Here is a 15,348-nt window from a genome sequence, read left to right as displayed (position 1 = left end):
ACATTTTATTAACCCACTCATGTATTGATGGGCACTTGGGTTGTTTCCACATCTTTGCAATTGTGAATTGTGCTCATTTGCCCATTTTTAAGTTGAATAATTTGTTTTATTGCTGTTGAGTTGTTTGAGTTCCTTGTATATTCTGGGTATTAATCCCTTGTGGGATAAATAGTTTGTAGACATTTTCTCCCATTTTGTAGGTTCTCTCTTCACTCTCCTGATTGTTTCCCCTGCTGTGCAAGAGCTTTTTAGTTTGATATTATTTCATTTGTTTATTTTTGCTTTTATTGCCTGTGCTTTTGAGGTATTACCCCAAAAAATCTTTTCCCAGACCAGTGTCCTGAATTGTTTCCCCTATATTTTCTTCCAGTAGTTTTAGTTTTGGGTCTTTGATTTAAGTCTTTAATTCCTTTTGAGTTTATTTTTGTGTATGGTGAGAGATAGGGAGTCTAGTTTCATTCTTATGCATATGGATATGCATTTTTCTCATCACCATTTATTAAAGAGACTGTCCATTCCCCCAATGTATGCTTTTGGCATCTTTGTTGAAATTCATTTGGCTATAAATGCATGGATTCACTTCTGGGTGCTCTGTTTGTTCCATTGATATATGTGTCTGTTTTTATGCCAGTAACATGCTGTTTGGGTTACTATAGCTTTGTAGTATATCTTGAAGTCGGTCAGTGCAATGTCTCCAGCTTTATTCTTTTTGCTAAGGATTACTTTGCTATTTAGGATCTTCTGTGGTTCCATATGAATTTTTGGATTATTTTTTCTATTTCTATGAAGAATGTTACTGATATCTTGATAGGGGTTGCATTGAATCTGTAGATTGCTTTGGGTAATATGAGTCTATTATTTATCAACCAAGGCTCATTTATCAAATATTAGTGTCTAGAACTAATTTTTATTGTCAATACTATTTCAAGTATCTTGGAAATCCATAGTGTCTCTTTAGGAAGTATGAAGGATTTATCATCACTTAACACTAATTATTATATATGTGATACCACCACAGATCCAACCTAGCACTCCCTTGAATAATAAATATTTCAAATACCTGAGATATGTTAGAAACTTTTTCTGTTAGGTAACAGAAGAAAGCTGAGCATTGGTTCTCATATTTTCATGTGGTTGCTATTAAACAAAGACATTTTCTTTCTGTTGTTAGATCAGTGGTCATAGGCCTATTTATGTGTGGGAAAATGAAAGCACAAGAATGTTATTTAAGCTTTCTTAGCCTCCCAAACATGTCTACTAGAGAAGAAAGTAAACTGTTTATGTCCTATGATTGCTTGCCCAGAGTTTCCAGCATCTAGTCCCATATCTGGCTCATACTAGTCACTGTGTGAACAGAACTAAATAGCCATATCAGTCTTATCTAATCACAGCTCTGGACATGGCTTACATCTATCTGTGATATTTCTCTGTGTGTGTGTGTGTGTGTGTGTGTGTGTCTTTGTTCTCACTCTATCTCTTTTCTCTCTCTCATTGACACACACCTTTAATGGCTTTTCTATCTCCAATTAAAGTCCAAAATCCTTGGCCTGGGTATTCATAACTGCTTGCTATCTGTCCTTTCCAAATAACACCCAACACTCCTGGGTATGTACTGTGTGCTCTAAATAAGCCAAATTACATTCTCTATTCCCACCAATGTCCTGAGTTTTCCACTACTTTATTCCTTACTTTACATCATTCCTTCAACTGGGCAAGTTCTCCCTGTTGATCTCTACCTGTCATATTTCACAGTTTACTTAAATGCTATCTTTCATGAACCTTTGACCAATCCCCTCCAGCTGACTTTGCTGTCCTCCTCTTCTAAATTCTTATAACAAATTATGCCTCTCCATTCACCCCAAGCTATCTTTTATTATAATTATTATGCAATGTCTTTTCCCCACTCCTAGACTATAATATCTTTTGAGGCTAGGCATTCAGTTTTATTCAATTTTTATTTTCCTTTGATATAAGGCACATGTAACATAGAAGGCTCTGACTGAACTGAACATATCAAATAAATGGTAGCCATGCCTTCAGCCCACCGCAGGTATTTTTCCAGTTATACCCTGGACCTAGAGACCAACCTTGGTATAGCTCTTGCCAGTCAACTGGGTACAAAATGGTAGTACCATTTTGCATTTCCTTGATTACTAAAAAGGTGAAGCATTCTTTCCACTTACATGAAATGCCCATGCTTTTTCTTGGTCATGCCTATTAACTACCTTTTCCTAAGCCTAATTATGTGTCAGATATTTTACATCTAGTAACATAAATACATATATTCACATATTTAATCTCAGCCCTATAAATATATACTCCCATTTTATAGATGAGGAAACTGAGCCTCAGAGAGGCTAAGTAATCAGCCCAAGCATTACATCTAGTAAATTGTAGGACCAGGAATTGAACACAAATTTGTCTGGCCCTGTAGGATGTTTTCTTTCTACTCAATTATCATGCTGCCTTCTGTTGACTTCATTTATGAGTAGTTACTTCTGAAAACCACAATTAATCTAGAAACAGAATAGAAATGGAAACATGTTGGAGAAATAATTACTGCTTACAAAAAGCTATGTTTTGTAAATGTTTTCTTGAACTACAGATTAATTCAGGTTTTAGACTTGAACATAGTGTTACTTTTTTCCTTCTCCTTATGTTGTGAGATCTTTAATACCCTCTTTGTCCTGCTAGTTGAATGTTCTACTTCTGTGATTCCCAAAACATTCTTGCTGCCCCCAAGTGACAAGTTGCAAAATAGCAGTAGTAAATAATCTAGTCACTATTTACTTATGAATAGGAAAACACAGATCAAGTAAAATGTATTAATACATAGAGCTTTTCATGTTAAATATTCTTGTGCCTAACTATTGTAATATCCATAATTAAAGCCCATGAAACAAAATGCTTATTCAACAGCACTTAAATTCTTCTAAACTGTCATTACAATGAAATGCCGCATTTGTTAGTAATCTATTAATAGATTGTATCCCGATAGTAGATTAAGTACCAAAGAATCTTTATAAGATAGCAAGTTCCTTGAAATCATAAAATCAAATGGAATGTTAAATTTTACTAATATTTTAATGAAACCTGAGTACAAATTTCTATTGTGTAGAAAGGAACCTTACGATAAGAATTGCCAGTCAGAGTTATGTCAGCATTCATGTGTACCGCCCATCTACCATCTAGCCCACAAATTTTCAACAGAGGGAATGTTGCTCCACAGGGGTGAAAATTGGTTCTCAGAGAATAAAAAACACCTTGGATATTACAGTACATAAACATATATAGTATGTCTGTGCTATTAACCCTTCTTTGAGGAGGAGGAAAAATCAGGAAGAAAATGTCTAAAAAGGGCAACTTGGAGGGGCAATAATAAAAAAAAGGTTGATAAACACTGACCTAACTTCTCAATTATAACACCCATGATTTATATTCTATTCTAGCAAACCACTTCAATGGCCATTTGGAGTTTTCTTTCCTAGAACTGTCCCACTTCTAATATAAATTAGTATGTTAATTTTAGCCACAATTTCTGTTCTTTTCTTTCTATCACTTTTATTCACTTATTCTTTTCTTTGACCTCATCAAGACCTTGAGGATGCTGACGTCTTTCTCTTAACTTTTACTTTTGCCTTCCTCCTGTATTGCTTCCTTTTCTATCCAATTTAGACCATATTGCCATTCTCTTCTTACTATTATACTTTGCCCCTTTGTCTTTCTACCATATGTACTCTGTAAACTCCTAATCTTAGATTAATCTAGCCCTTTATTCTATATCCAGAATACTAAATATTGCTAGAGAAAAATCATATGATAGTTTGGAATGGGCCGCTGCTTCTTTCTAATTATATTTCCTTATTCATACCCCCACAGTAGTTATTCTGAGACTTCACATCAAGCACCCCGTCCCACCCTTAACCTTGCCTCCTACTTCTTCTAAAAAATTGAAGTTAACAGATAGAAGCTTTCTGATTCCAAAACTCTGTGAATTTAACGGTATCTGTACCTACTTTTACATTATTTCCCTTCAAGCTCAAAGAAGAGATGGCATTTTCCTAGTCAGGGCTAGTCCCTCCACTATGTTCCCATTCCCTCCTTCTAGTATCTTATTCCAGTTTATTTTTGGTGTTCCCTGTGTTTTCAACCTCTCCCTCTCTCTTTCCTTCATAACCAAGCTGTCTGCATCTGTTCTCACTTAGTTTCAAATCAAAAATTTTCTAGAATAGAGTGTAGCACATAGTTGCTTAATCAGTGCTTGTTGCCTCCAAAAGGAAGAATAGATTGAATAAATTTAATTAGTGTACATTTACCTCCTAAGTAAACATAGGTAAGTAGCCTAGTAAGAGCAATTTACGTGAATTCCCTCAAGTTCTTAATGCAACAATTATCCCTTTAGTCAATGTTAATGATTCAGACCTCAATTTTATCCATTTTAAAAGGCTTCCACAGACCCTTTATGTATCATTCACCCAATATCTGTCATCATCAGTAATTAAATATTTACTTTTGTTTCTAATTATGGCCTACTAGGCAATTGGACCATTCCTCGCATTAGGAAAAGTTAGAATTATTAGACGAAACATAATATACATCTGCCTAATGACACTAGAGAGCTAACAAAATAGCAAAACATGGACAGGCAAAGATCAAAAGAAGAGGAATCCAAGGAAGATGAGCCTAGCATTTAGGTATGCCTTTTCCTCTGGGGATTTATGCTGATAAAGGAGGGTATGGCCGAGAGGCCCAGAGGCTGACCCATATTTGCTAACCTAGAAGGACCAAAGCCATGGAGATTGATGTTCAGGGATCACTAAAGTAGGTGAGACACTCTTGCTTTGGTTTGGAACCTTTAAAGGTTACTATTGTAGAATAAGGAGGAAACTGTTGTAGGTTCTTTCAGTGACTGTAGCTCATTTTCCATTCATCTCAATCCCATAAATTAGATTGAGGTAGTCCTAGGATACTGATAATCCCAGAGTGCTAATGCTCACAGGTTCTAGGCAGAAGCAAACACATCATCCCTGGGAAGAGAAAACATTATCCTAAACCTTAAATCATTTCTATAAATAATTTTGCAAATATGAAATTAGGCATACAATAAAAAAATAAGCAGATACACAGGCAATACCTACAGAAACAATAGACATTAGAAGCAGACACAGGGGCTCCAAATATTGGCATTATCAGACATAGCCTTTAAAATAATTATATTTACTATAATCAGGGAGATAAAAGGCAAGGTTGAGAATATTGGCAGATAACTTGATTTTTTTTTTTAAGAACCAAATGAAAATTCTAGAAATGAAATACAATGAATGGGTTTAACAGTAGATCAGACATAGCTAAAGAGAGAAATAGTGACCTGGAATAAGTCAAAAGAAACTATTCAAAATGAGGTATGGAAAGACAAAAAGATACAAAATACAGGAAAGGGTAAGAGACACAATAGATACAGTGAAAAAGCCTATCATGTATTTAACTTTATTGGAGCCTCAGAAGGAGAATAGAAGGAGGATGAGAAGAAATAATATTTAAAGGGTTAATGCTGAAATGATGAAAGATATCAATTTACAGGTTTAAGGATCTCAACAAATACCAATGAATATATATATATATATATATATATATAAAAGAAATCCACATCTAGACACATCAATAGTAAAACTTCAAAAGCCAAAACCAAAGGGAAAAAATCTTAAAAGCAACCAAAGGCAGGAACAAGTGAAAGCCAGAAGACAGTGGAATGGTAACTTCAATGTGTTGAAAAAAAATAACTTAACTTAGAATTCTATTCTTAGCAAAAAATATCCTTCTAAAATAAAGGTGAAATAGGCCGGGTGTGGTGGCTCACACCTGTAATCCTACCCTTCTTGGAGGCCGAGGCGGGAGGATCACTTGAGGTCAGTGATCCTCAGTGAGACCAGCCTCAGTAAGAGTGAGACCCTGTCTCTACTAAAAATAGAAAAAATTAGCTGTGTGTGGTGGTACACACCTGTAGTCCTAGCCTCTCGGGAGGCTGAGGCAGGAGGATCACTTGAGCCCAGGAGTTTGAGGTTGCTGTGAGCTAGGCTGACATCACAGCACTCTAGCCCGGGCAACAGAGCAAGACTCTGTCTCAGAAAAAATAAATTAATTAATTAAGATATTTTCAGACAAAAAGAGAATTTGTCACCATCAGATCTGTACTAAAGGAACTACTAAAAGACATTCTTTGGGCAGAGGAAAGATTATCAGTTGGAAAGACAGAAAAGCAGGAAGGAATGAAGAGCAGTGTAAGTGGTAAATCTATGAGTGGGTCTAAATATTAGATATATAAAATAATTATAATAAACTTTTATGGAAGTTAAAATACAGGGAGAATTAATATATGCAATAACAATGACATCTAAATCTGGGGCAGGTAAAAGACTTAGTGTTCTAATGTCCCTTCATTGTGTTGGAAATAAGGTAAAAGTACCATTTTTATTCACCTTGAACAGGAGGCCCTCACTAGTACAGAAGGCAAGAAAAAGATTAGAAAGAAATAAAACTGACATCTGTCGATTTTGTACATAAAAAATACAGAAGGCGGCCGGGCGCAGTGGCCCTCGCCTGTAATCCTAGCACTCTGGGAGGCCGAGGCAGGTGGATCGTTTGAGCTCAGGAGTTCGAGACCAGCCTGAGCAAGAGCGAGACCCTGTCTCTACTAAAAATAGAAAGAAATTATATGGACAACTAAAAATATATACAGAAAAAATTAGCTGAGCATGGTGGTGCATGCCTGTGGTCCCAGCTACTCGGGGGGCTGAGGCAGGAGGATCTCTTGACCCTAGGAGTTTGAGGTTGCTGTGAGCTGGGCTGATGCCACGGCACTCTAGCCTGGGCAACAGAGTGAGACTCTGTCTCAAAAAAAAAAAAAAAAATACAGAAGAAATGTACAGGTGATTGATTAGTGAGTTTCATAAGATTACTGTATACAAGGTCAATGTATGTAAACCAATTGCATGTCTATATGCCAGCAAGAAACTGTTAAAATAAAATTTTTGAAAAGATACAACTTAAAATTACTTTTTAAAATACCTAGAACTAAATTATGTAAAAGATGTATGAGACCTCTATGCAGAAAAATATCAGTTCTACCCAATCTGATCTATTAGATTCAGTCAAAAATCCCAACAGATTTGGAGATTGGGGAAGAGATTGAATAAGCTACTTCTAAAATTTGTTCAGAAATGTAAAGGACTAAGAAAAGCTAATAAACTCTTAAAGACAAACTAGGTAAGAGGATTTGCTCTGTCAGATATGAAGACTACACTTTAGTAAATATGACAGTGGTGCAAGGACAGACCAATAGAAGAGTATAGAAATAGACCCAGTGTAAATAAACTTTTGATTATAAAAAGATGGCACTGCAAAGAAAGGAAAGTTTTTTTTAAATAAATGGTGCTAGGACAATTTAATATCTATATTAAAAAATAAAAAACATGGGCTAGGAGCAGTTGCTCAATTCTATAACCCTAGCACTTTGGAAGGTGGAAGGATTGCATAAGCCTAGGAGTTTGAGACCAGCCTGGGCAATGTAGCAAGACCTCATCTCTACAAAAAAATTTTTTAAACTTAGCCAGGCATGATGGCGTGCACCTGTAGTCCTAGCTTCGGGAGGCTGAGGCAGGAGGATCGCTTAAGCCCAGGAGTTCAAGACTGCAGTGAACTATGATCATGCCACTGCACTCCAGCCTGGGCAACAGAATGAGACTCTGTTTAAAAAAAAAAGAAAAGAAAAGAAAAGAAACAACCCCATTTTTATACTATAAACAAAAATTCCAGATGGATCATATATCTAAATATGAAAGATAACAATAAAGCTCCTGGAAGATAATATAAGAGAATATCTTAATGACTGTGGCATAGAGAGTAACTTCTTACAGAGAATGAAAGGTGTTAACCATAAAGTTTAAGAATGATAAATTAAGCCAGGCACAGTGGTGCACACCCGTAGTCCCAGCTACTTGGGAGGCGGAGGCTAAGGCAGGAGGATCACTTCAGCCCAGGAGTTCGAGGCCAGCTTGGGCAATATAGTGAGACCCTGTCTCAAAAAAAGATAAATTAAACTACATTAAAATTAACTTCTGTTTATTAGAGGGGCACCATGAAGAGGGTGAATAGGCTGGAAGGAGATATTTGCAGTAAATATATCCAACAACGGATCCATATCTAGAGTCTATAAACAAATCGTACAAATCAAGAAGAAGATGATAGATAATCCAATAGAAAAAAATGGCAAAAGAATTGAATAGACACTTCTAAAAGAAGATATGCAAATGACCAATAATATATGAACTGAAAAGGCCTCAGCCTCATGAGTGATCAGGAAAATGCTATATATCTCTAAGAAAAATGAAAACATATGTACAAATGAAAACTTGTACACAGGTGTACATAGCAGCATTATTCATAATTGCCAAAAGGTGGAAACAACCCAAATGCTACCAGCTGTGAAATGGATAAATAAAATGTGGTGTGTCTATTCAATGGAATATTATTTGGCAATATAAAGAAATGAAATGCTGATATATGCTACAAATGGATGAACCTTGAAAACCTTTTGCTAAATAAAAGAAGCCAGACATAAAAGGCCACATGTTGTATGATTCCACTTATATGAAATGTCCAGACTAGGCAAATCCATGGAGATAGAAAAGTAGATTTTCTAGAACTAGGGATTTTGGGGGAAATGGGAGTTGACTGTTAAACAGTATGGGGTTTCTTTTTTGAGTGATGAAAATGTTCTGAAAATGTTCTAAAATTTTAGTAATGGTTGTACAAGTGTGTGACCATACTACAAACCATTTAATATTATACTTTAAATGGGTGAATTGTATGGTATGTGAATTATATCTCAGTAAATCTGTTTTTAAAAAATAAGATAGTGCTACTTCACATTTACCAGAATGGCGAACATTTTTTAAACTGGCAATAGCAAGTAACAGCAAGGACGTGGCATGATAGTAACTCTCATATCCTGCTGATAGGTGTATAATTGGTACAACTATTTTGGAAACATGTTTAACATTACTTCTGAAATTTGAACACATGCATACCCTATGATCTAGGATTTCCACTCCTGAGTTTATACGCAACAGAAGAGATAAATCTAGAAATGTTCTTGGCAGCATTATTCATAATAGCCAAAAGCTGGAAACAACCCAAAAGTCTATCAATAGTAGAATGGATAAATTGTGATATAGTCATACAATACAATATAACATAGCAATGGAAGTTAATGGACTACAGCTGCACACAAAAGATGACTCTCACAAACATCATTGAGCAAAAGTAGCCACATGCAATATATACTATATGACTTCATTTTTATAAAATTCAAAAAACAGGGAAAACTAAGCTGTAGAGCTTAGGGATATGTGCTTAAGGAGGAAAATTATAAAGAAAGCAAGAAAAACAACGTAAATGTCAAGATAGTGATTACTTTTGGGGGAAAGAGGGATTAGTAACTGGGAAGGGGAAGGAGGGGAGTTTCTGGGTTGTTGTCAGTGTTAATTTTTTTTTTCAGTCTGGTGATGATTAGCATGTTCATTTGTGATGATTCATGGTGATGTACATTTTTTGTGTGTATCTTCTATATATTTCACGGTAAAAAATGTTTAAGAAGTAATTAAATATTTAACACAGTACATGGTGACACACATCTCAGTATATGTGTGTGGAATCTATTCAGCAGTTAGTAGATGCCTATTTTATGAAGATAGTAAACTAAGGACTAAGAATTCAATTTTTCCTTTAATTTTGTAGGAATACGTTTATCCAGAAGCCAGAGACAGACAATACTTATTATTTTTCCATAAAGGAGCCAAAAAGTCACGTTTTGACCTAGAGAAATACAATCAACTCAAGGATGCAATTGCTCAGGTAAGTTTTACAAAAATTAAAATAAATCCCAGTCCCATCTTGTATGGTATTATTTTTATCCATAACCATAGTACTTCAAGTGAGTAAATTAAAAGAATGATCCAACCCCTTTCCTCCTGTATAAGTTATTCCTCAGATGATCAAAATGACTATTTTAGCTATAGATACTTCTCTAGAAAGTTTTATAACATAAGCAAATGAGAAGATGGTGAGTCCTATCAATGCTATTAACACTAGCACATTGAAATTTTTAGACGTACTTTTACTTTGTTTTCATTTTACTTCTTTACAGTTATCATCTATTTTTACTATTCTTTCTTCTTTTTAATCTTTCTACAACCATTGACCTAAGATTTCTCACCTAAATGTGTGGTAACAGTGGGGCAAAAGTAAAATCCAGGTAAGAGGGAAGATTACTAGAAATCTTTGCTAGGCATAGTTCAGAGATTATTAAACTAGAAGATGCTTTTTAAAAGATGGATATGTTTTATTTTTTATAAAAGCTACCTCTTTCAAATTTCTAGATGTGCCCCCCTCACTGTGATATCTTTGATTTTGGTGAATATGTCCTCATTCCTATTCTCTATAGTCTTTTGTGACTTTAGAGATTTTTTTTTTAACAATTTCTAGAAGCTCTTCCATTCTTTTTAATATTTAGTTGGTCTTCCCTGGACCATCTCGGCCTTTTCTGTCTCTTCTTGGTGATGGCGTTGTACTTTCAATAGACTTAATCCACTTTCCTGTCTTGGCCTAAGTCTTGTCCTAGGCTTGCTTTTTTTTTTTTTTTTTTTTTTTTTAGAGACAAGGTCTTGCTCTGTTGCCCAGGCTGTAGTAGTGCAGTGGCATAATCATAGCTTGCTGCAGCCTCAAACTCCTGGGCTGAAGCGATCTTCCTGCCTCAGCCTCTCATGTAGTTGAGACTACAGGCACGCACCACCACACCTGGCTAATTTTTCTATTTTTTGTAGACATGGGGTCTTGCTATGCTGCCCAGGCTGGTCTGGAACTTCTGGCCTCAAACAACCCTCCCACCTCAGCCTCCCAAAGTGCTGGGATTATAGGCATAAGCCACCACACCTGGCCCCTAGGCTTGCTTGTTAATCCAGCTCCTCAGAGGTGAGGTCTGAGCATGTGTGTTTTGAAAGTGCTGCAGTTGACTGTCCATCCCTGTTTTAAAATTGACTAAGTGAAAAAAACTTTGAAAGATATTAGATAAATAACTACAGTCTTGAGTAGTGTAAATTAAAGTTCTGGCTCCAGGCAAAGGTTGTAAAAGGACTTCTTAATGGAGAAATGCCATCAAGGTGTACATGTCAGATGCTCCCTACATTCTTAGGCCCCTTAGTCCTGCCTGTTGATAACACTGCCTTTTCTAGAGGCTTTGACAGCTGGATCTGCCAAGGACAGGCTTCCATTTTGGGTTCACCCTTTGTGGTCCTATGCCCTGGGCTAAAGCTCTTTTGTCTTCTGATGCACTCTTATTTTGAGAGTAATTGAAATGATCTCTCTGGCTCATAGTAATGGAGGAAAGACAGTTTCTTTTTCACAGTAACCAGTAATATCAAAAGCTTCACTAGCTAGTTGTTCTTAACTGTTGTTTCTATTTTAGGCAGAAATGGACCTTAAGAGACTGAGAGACCCGTTGCAAGTACATCTGCCTCTCCGACAAATTGGTGAAAAAGATTGATCTGCAGAGAGCCTCTGAATCCTGGCAAAAAGAACACCTGTTTGCCTTTTTAATTAAAGCATTGCAGGTGGAAGCTGGGAGCCATGTGGGGGTAGAGGGTTTTTACCTTTAATTCTAAAACAAAAACAAAAAGGATCTTGGGGAAGAAAGGAATGTTAAAATCTAAGGATCAGGCATTGTGGAATATAAGCTCAAAGGGCTTAGTGAATATTGTCTTAATCAAGCATCTCACAGTTTCTGGGTGAAATGATGCAATTATATAGTTGAGAGATTCACAAAGAAAAAATGATGCTGGGGGTGTTTGTTTCTTGCATCTTCTTTGCAGGGTCAGCAAAATAGTAACACACCAGCACCCTACTCAGCTCTAATTTTTTTTATTTATCTTTTCTTATTTTTGACATAGGAGTAAATAAATATACCAGAAAAGCAAATCCTCATGATATGTGGGTGGCAAACAGTCTGAACCCATATCATTAGCATCTATTTTAAATTGGACCCATTCTCTGCAAAGTCACCAAGAATCTCTCCCTCCTGTAGCCCTTTACTGACTACCTATACCTGCTACACTAATTTTAATTGGAACTAACTTATGACTGTTTAATAATTGACACTTTGTATTATCCCTTAATACCTTCTTAAATGTCTATATATCCCAGTGCTCTGGATCAGTATCTAGAAATCGTTGGCAACACTGCATGAGGTTTTATTGTTTTGTTTTTACTAAGTAGTCTTTCAGAGGAGGAAAAATTCCCCTCCTTTATATACCTATCCCATTGATAATCCCCTCTCCCTCCACAACTTAAGTCAGAGGGGGAGTGTTCAGCTGTATTACCAAATCAGGAAGATGTGAAGTTTACAAATTGGCTAAAAATCATGGCTGTGTAGCCATTTCAGAACCAGAATAATTTAATTGCTGTTAATCTGCGTGTGTGACAGCATTCCAGGCCAGCCAGATGGCACTGCCTTGTCTGGAGGCTTTGTTCATCTCGAAGGACACACACTTCCACACTGTTTGTGAGCCCTCCCGCCTCCACAACTTCAGTGTTGTAAATCAAGTGTGTGGATCTCAAAGGGTGCAATTTATCTTTATACAGGAACACATTTCTATGGCTTCCTTCAGCTTACCTTCTTCACCCTATTTTTTCTTATCTTAAATTGAGAGAAAGAAGAATTAATCTTATATTCTATCAAAATGTTTTCTACCATATTTCCAGATGACATCTGCACTTGAAGAGTCAAAGGCATGTGTGTCTAATATCCTGTTTTTAACTACGGTGGGGGTAGAATGGAAAGGATGATGGGGTTCGCCACGCCACTGATCAGCTTTTTTCTTTCACATGATTGATTCATCCTTCCTCATTGTGGCAAGGGGTTTCTTTCTCTTTTTCTTCCTCCTTTGGGATCATTGTGTATGGAAAGAAAAACTTTAAATGACAAACCCAGACTCCAGGTGCCTTGCAGAGGTTGAAGGCCAGCCAGGCTTGCTGCTGCTGCTGCTCCTGCCACCGCCCCTTTCACTGGCATGACGGAATGAAAGGATGCATGTCTCCACTTCCCAGCCCTCCGCCCACTTCCTTCCCCCTCCCACCCCCAGTCGGTCAACCCCTTCCCTCATTTATTTTTGTTAAGTTGTGTGAATTATTTTTAAACCATTTATCCTGTTTGTGCACAGGGTTTTTAAGAAGAAACAGCACAGTGCAATGAGCAAATCCTCTCGGGGTGTGTGGGAGGCAAGGGAGGGAGGACATGGAGAAAAATCCTTTAAACAAATAGCAAAATATTGAACATGTGTAAAATCCTGTATCATTTATGAAATATGTATAAAAAGCAATGTACCTTCTGGAACAATAAATACTTATTCAATTTTTGAACTATAGCATTCTTCATTTTTTAAAACAATACCCCAAAAAAGCCCCACTTATTTTCCTGTGTTCTAGATAGGAAGCTTTTTACTTCTAAAATTATTTTTTATAAAACTATCACCATCAAATTAAGCTTTGTTCCCAGAGCCTATATTTCAAAAATAGGCATTTCAGTAATTCTTTCTGAACCTAAAATGGTCAGTATTTTCCTAATATCCCAGAGCCACCAAGAGGTTGCGTGACCTGTAAAACCATAAATAAAGTCAGTAGCAGCACTGAGATTGATTCCTTATCTCCTGATTGACAGGAAGAATCTCCCTTGTATCAGACCACCTTGATTGCCCAGTGTGGGCTCCTAGACTGAAGAAAATTGTTCAAGGATGAACCAAGATTAAACATTCATTATTTTCAGAGGTTGTATCGAATTTATAGTGATTGCCAAACAGGAAGAACATTACATGCTGCCAAGTTTGCCTAAGGCATATTAAAAAACATGTATTAAATGTCTGGTGCTTTTATGCAGTATAAGGTGATTTTCAAAGAGCCCCCATAGCTGTGATCCTGCCTTCTAGCATCTTACAGCAGCCTAAGGCAGACAACCCTGAGATATGTGTAAGGTGTAAGAAGACAAGATTGAAAATGTTAAGCCATTGTTTGCATTCAACAAATAATATCTACATTTTCCACACATTTTGTTAAGCTTTGCAGAGTATTATTTTAAAGGAAAATAAAAACATATGATTTCTGTCTTTAAGGAGCTTACAATTTAAAGTTTATGTTAAAGCATAGTGAACTCAACAAAAAACAACCTGATTTAAAAATGGGCACTGCAGGCCAGGCACAGTGGCTCACGCCTGTAATCCTAGCACTCTGGGAGGCCGAGGTGGGCAGATCATTTGAGCTCAGGAGTTCGAGACCAGCCTGAACAAGAGCGAGACCCCCGTCTCTACTAAAAAAAAAAAATAGAAAGAAATTAGCTGGACAACTAAAATATTATATAGAAAAAATTAGCCAGGCATGGTGGCTCATGCCTGTAGTCCCAGCTACTTGGGAGGCTGAGGCAGAAGGATTGCTTGAGCCCAGGTGTTGGAGGTTGCTGTGAGCTAGGCTGATGCCCACGGCACTCTAGCCAGGGTGACAAAGCAGGACACTGTCTCAAAAAAAAAAAAAAAAGGACACTGGACACGAATAAACATTTCTCCAAAGAAGATATATAAATGGCCAATAAATACATGAAGAGATGCGCAGCATCATTAATCATTAGGGAAATGCAAATCAAAACTACCATGAAATGCCACTTCACACCCATTAGGATAGCTGTTATCTTGGTGAGGATGCGGAGAAACTGGAACCCTTTACCCCACTGATGGGAATGTATTAATAAGATGATGCACACCTCCTGTGAAAACAGTATGGCAGTTCCTCAGAAAGGTAAACAGAATTACCGTATGATCCAGCAATTTCACTTCTGGGTGTATGTCCAAATGAACTGAAAGGGACTCAGATATCTGTACACCCATGTTCATAGCAGCATTATTCACCACAGCCAAAAAGTGTCCATTAACAGATGAGTGGATAAACAAAATGTTGTTATGTATGTATAATGGACTACTATTCAGCCATAAAAGAAAGAAATTCTGTCACATGCTGTAACAGGGATGAGCCTTGAAGACATGCTAAGTGAAGTAAGCCAGTCACAAAGGGATAATTACTGTATGATTCTACTTACATGCACTATCTAGAGTAGTCAAACTCATAGAAAGAAATACAGAGTAGAATGATGGTTGCCAGGGACTATGGGGAGGGAAGAATGGGGAGTTACTGTTTAATGGGTACAAAGTTTGGGAAGATGAAACAGTTCTGGAGATGGGTTGTGGTGATGGTTGC

At 36.9% G+C, this 15,348-nt stretch overlaps 1 protein-coding gene across 1 annotated transcript in view; it reads left to right on the top strand.

The window, feature by feature from the left end:
• MCU (mitochondrial calcium uniporter) overlaps window positions 1-13,473 on the top strand; it is a 177,502-nt gene extending 164,029 nt beyond the window's left edge. Inside the window, exons 7-8 of the mRNA XM_045569190.1 lie at window positions 9,796-9,912; window positions 11,522-13,473. Coding sequence (XP_045425146.1) covers window positions 9,796-9,912; window positions 11,522-11,599 — 195 coding nt within the window. The 3' untranslated portion in view covers window positions 11,600-13,473. The remainder of the gene's footprint in view (window positions 1-9,795; window positions 9,913-11,521) is intronic.
• Window positions 13,474-15,348: the final 1,875 nt, after the last annotated feature.

Source organism: Lemur catta, chromosome 14 (genome assembly GCF_020740605.2).
Source record: "Lemur catta isolate mLemCat1 chromosome 14, mLemCat1.pri, whole genome shotgun sequence".
Classification (NCBI taxonomy): Eukaryota; Metazoa; Chordata; class Mammalia; order Primates; family Lemuridae; genus Lemur; species Lemur catta.
The sequence above is the reverse complement of the archived record's forward strand: the minus strand, read 5'-3'. Positions and strand labels throughout refer to the sequence as shown.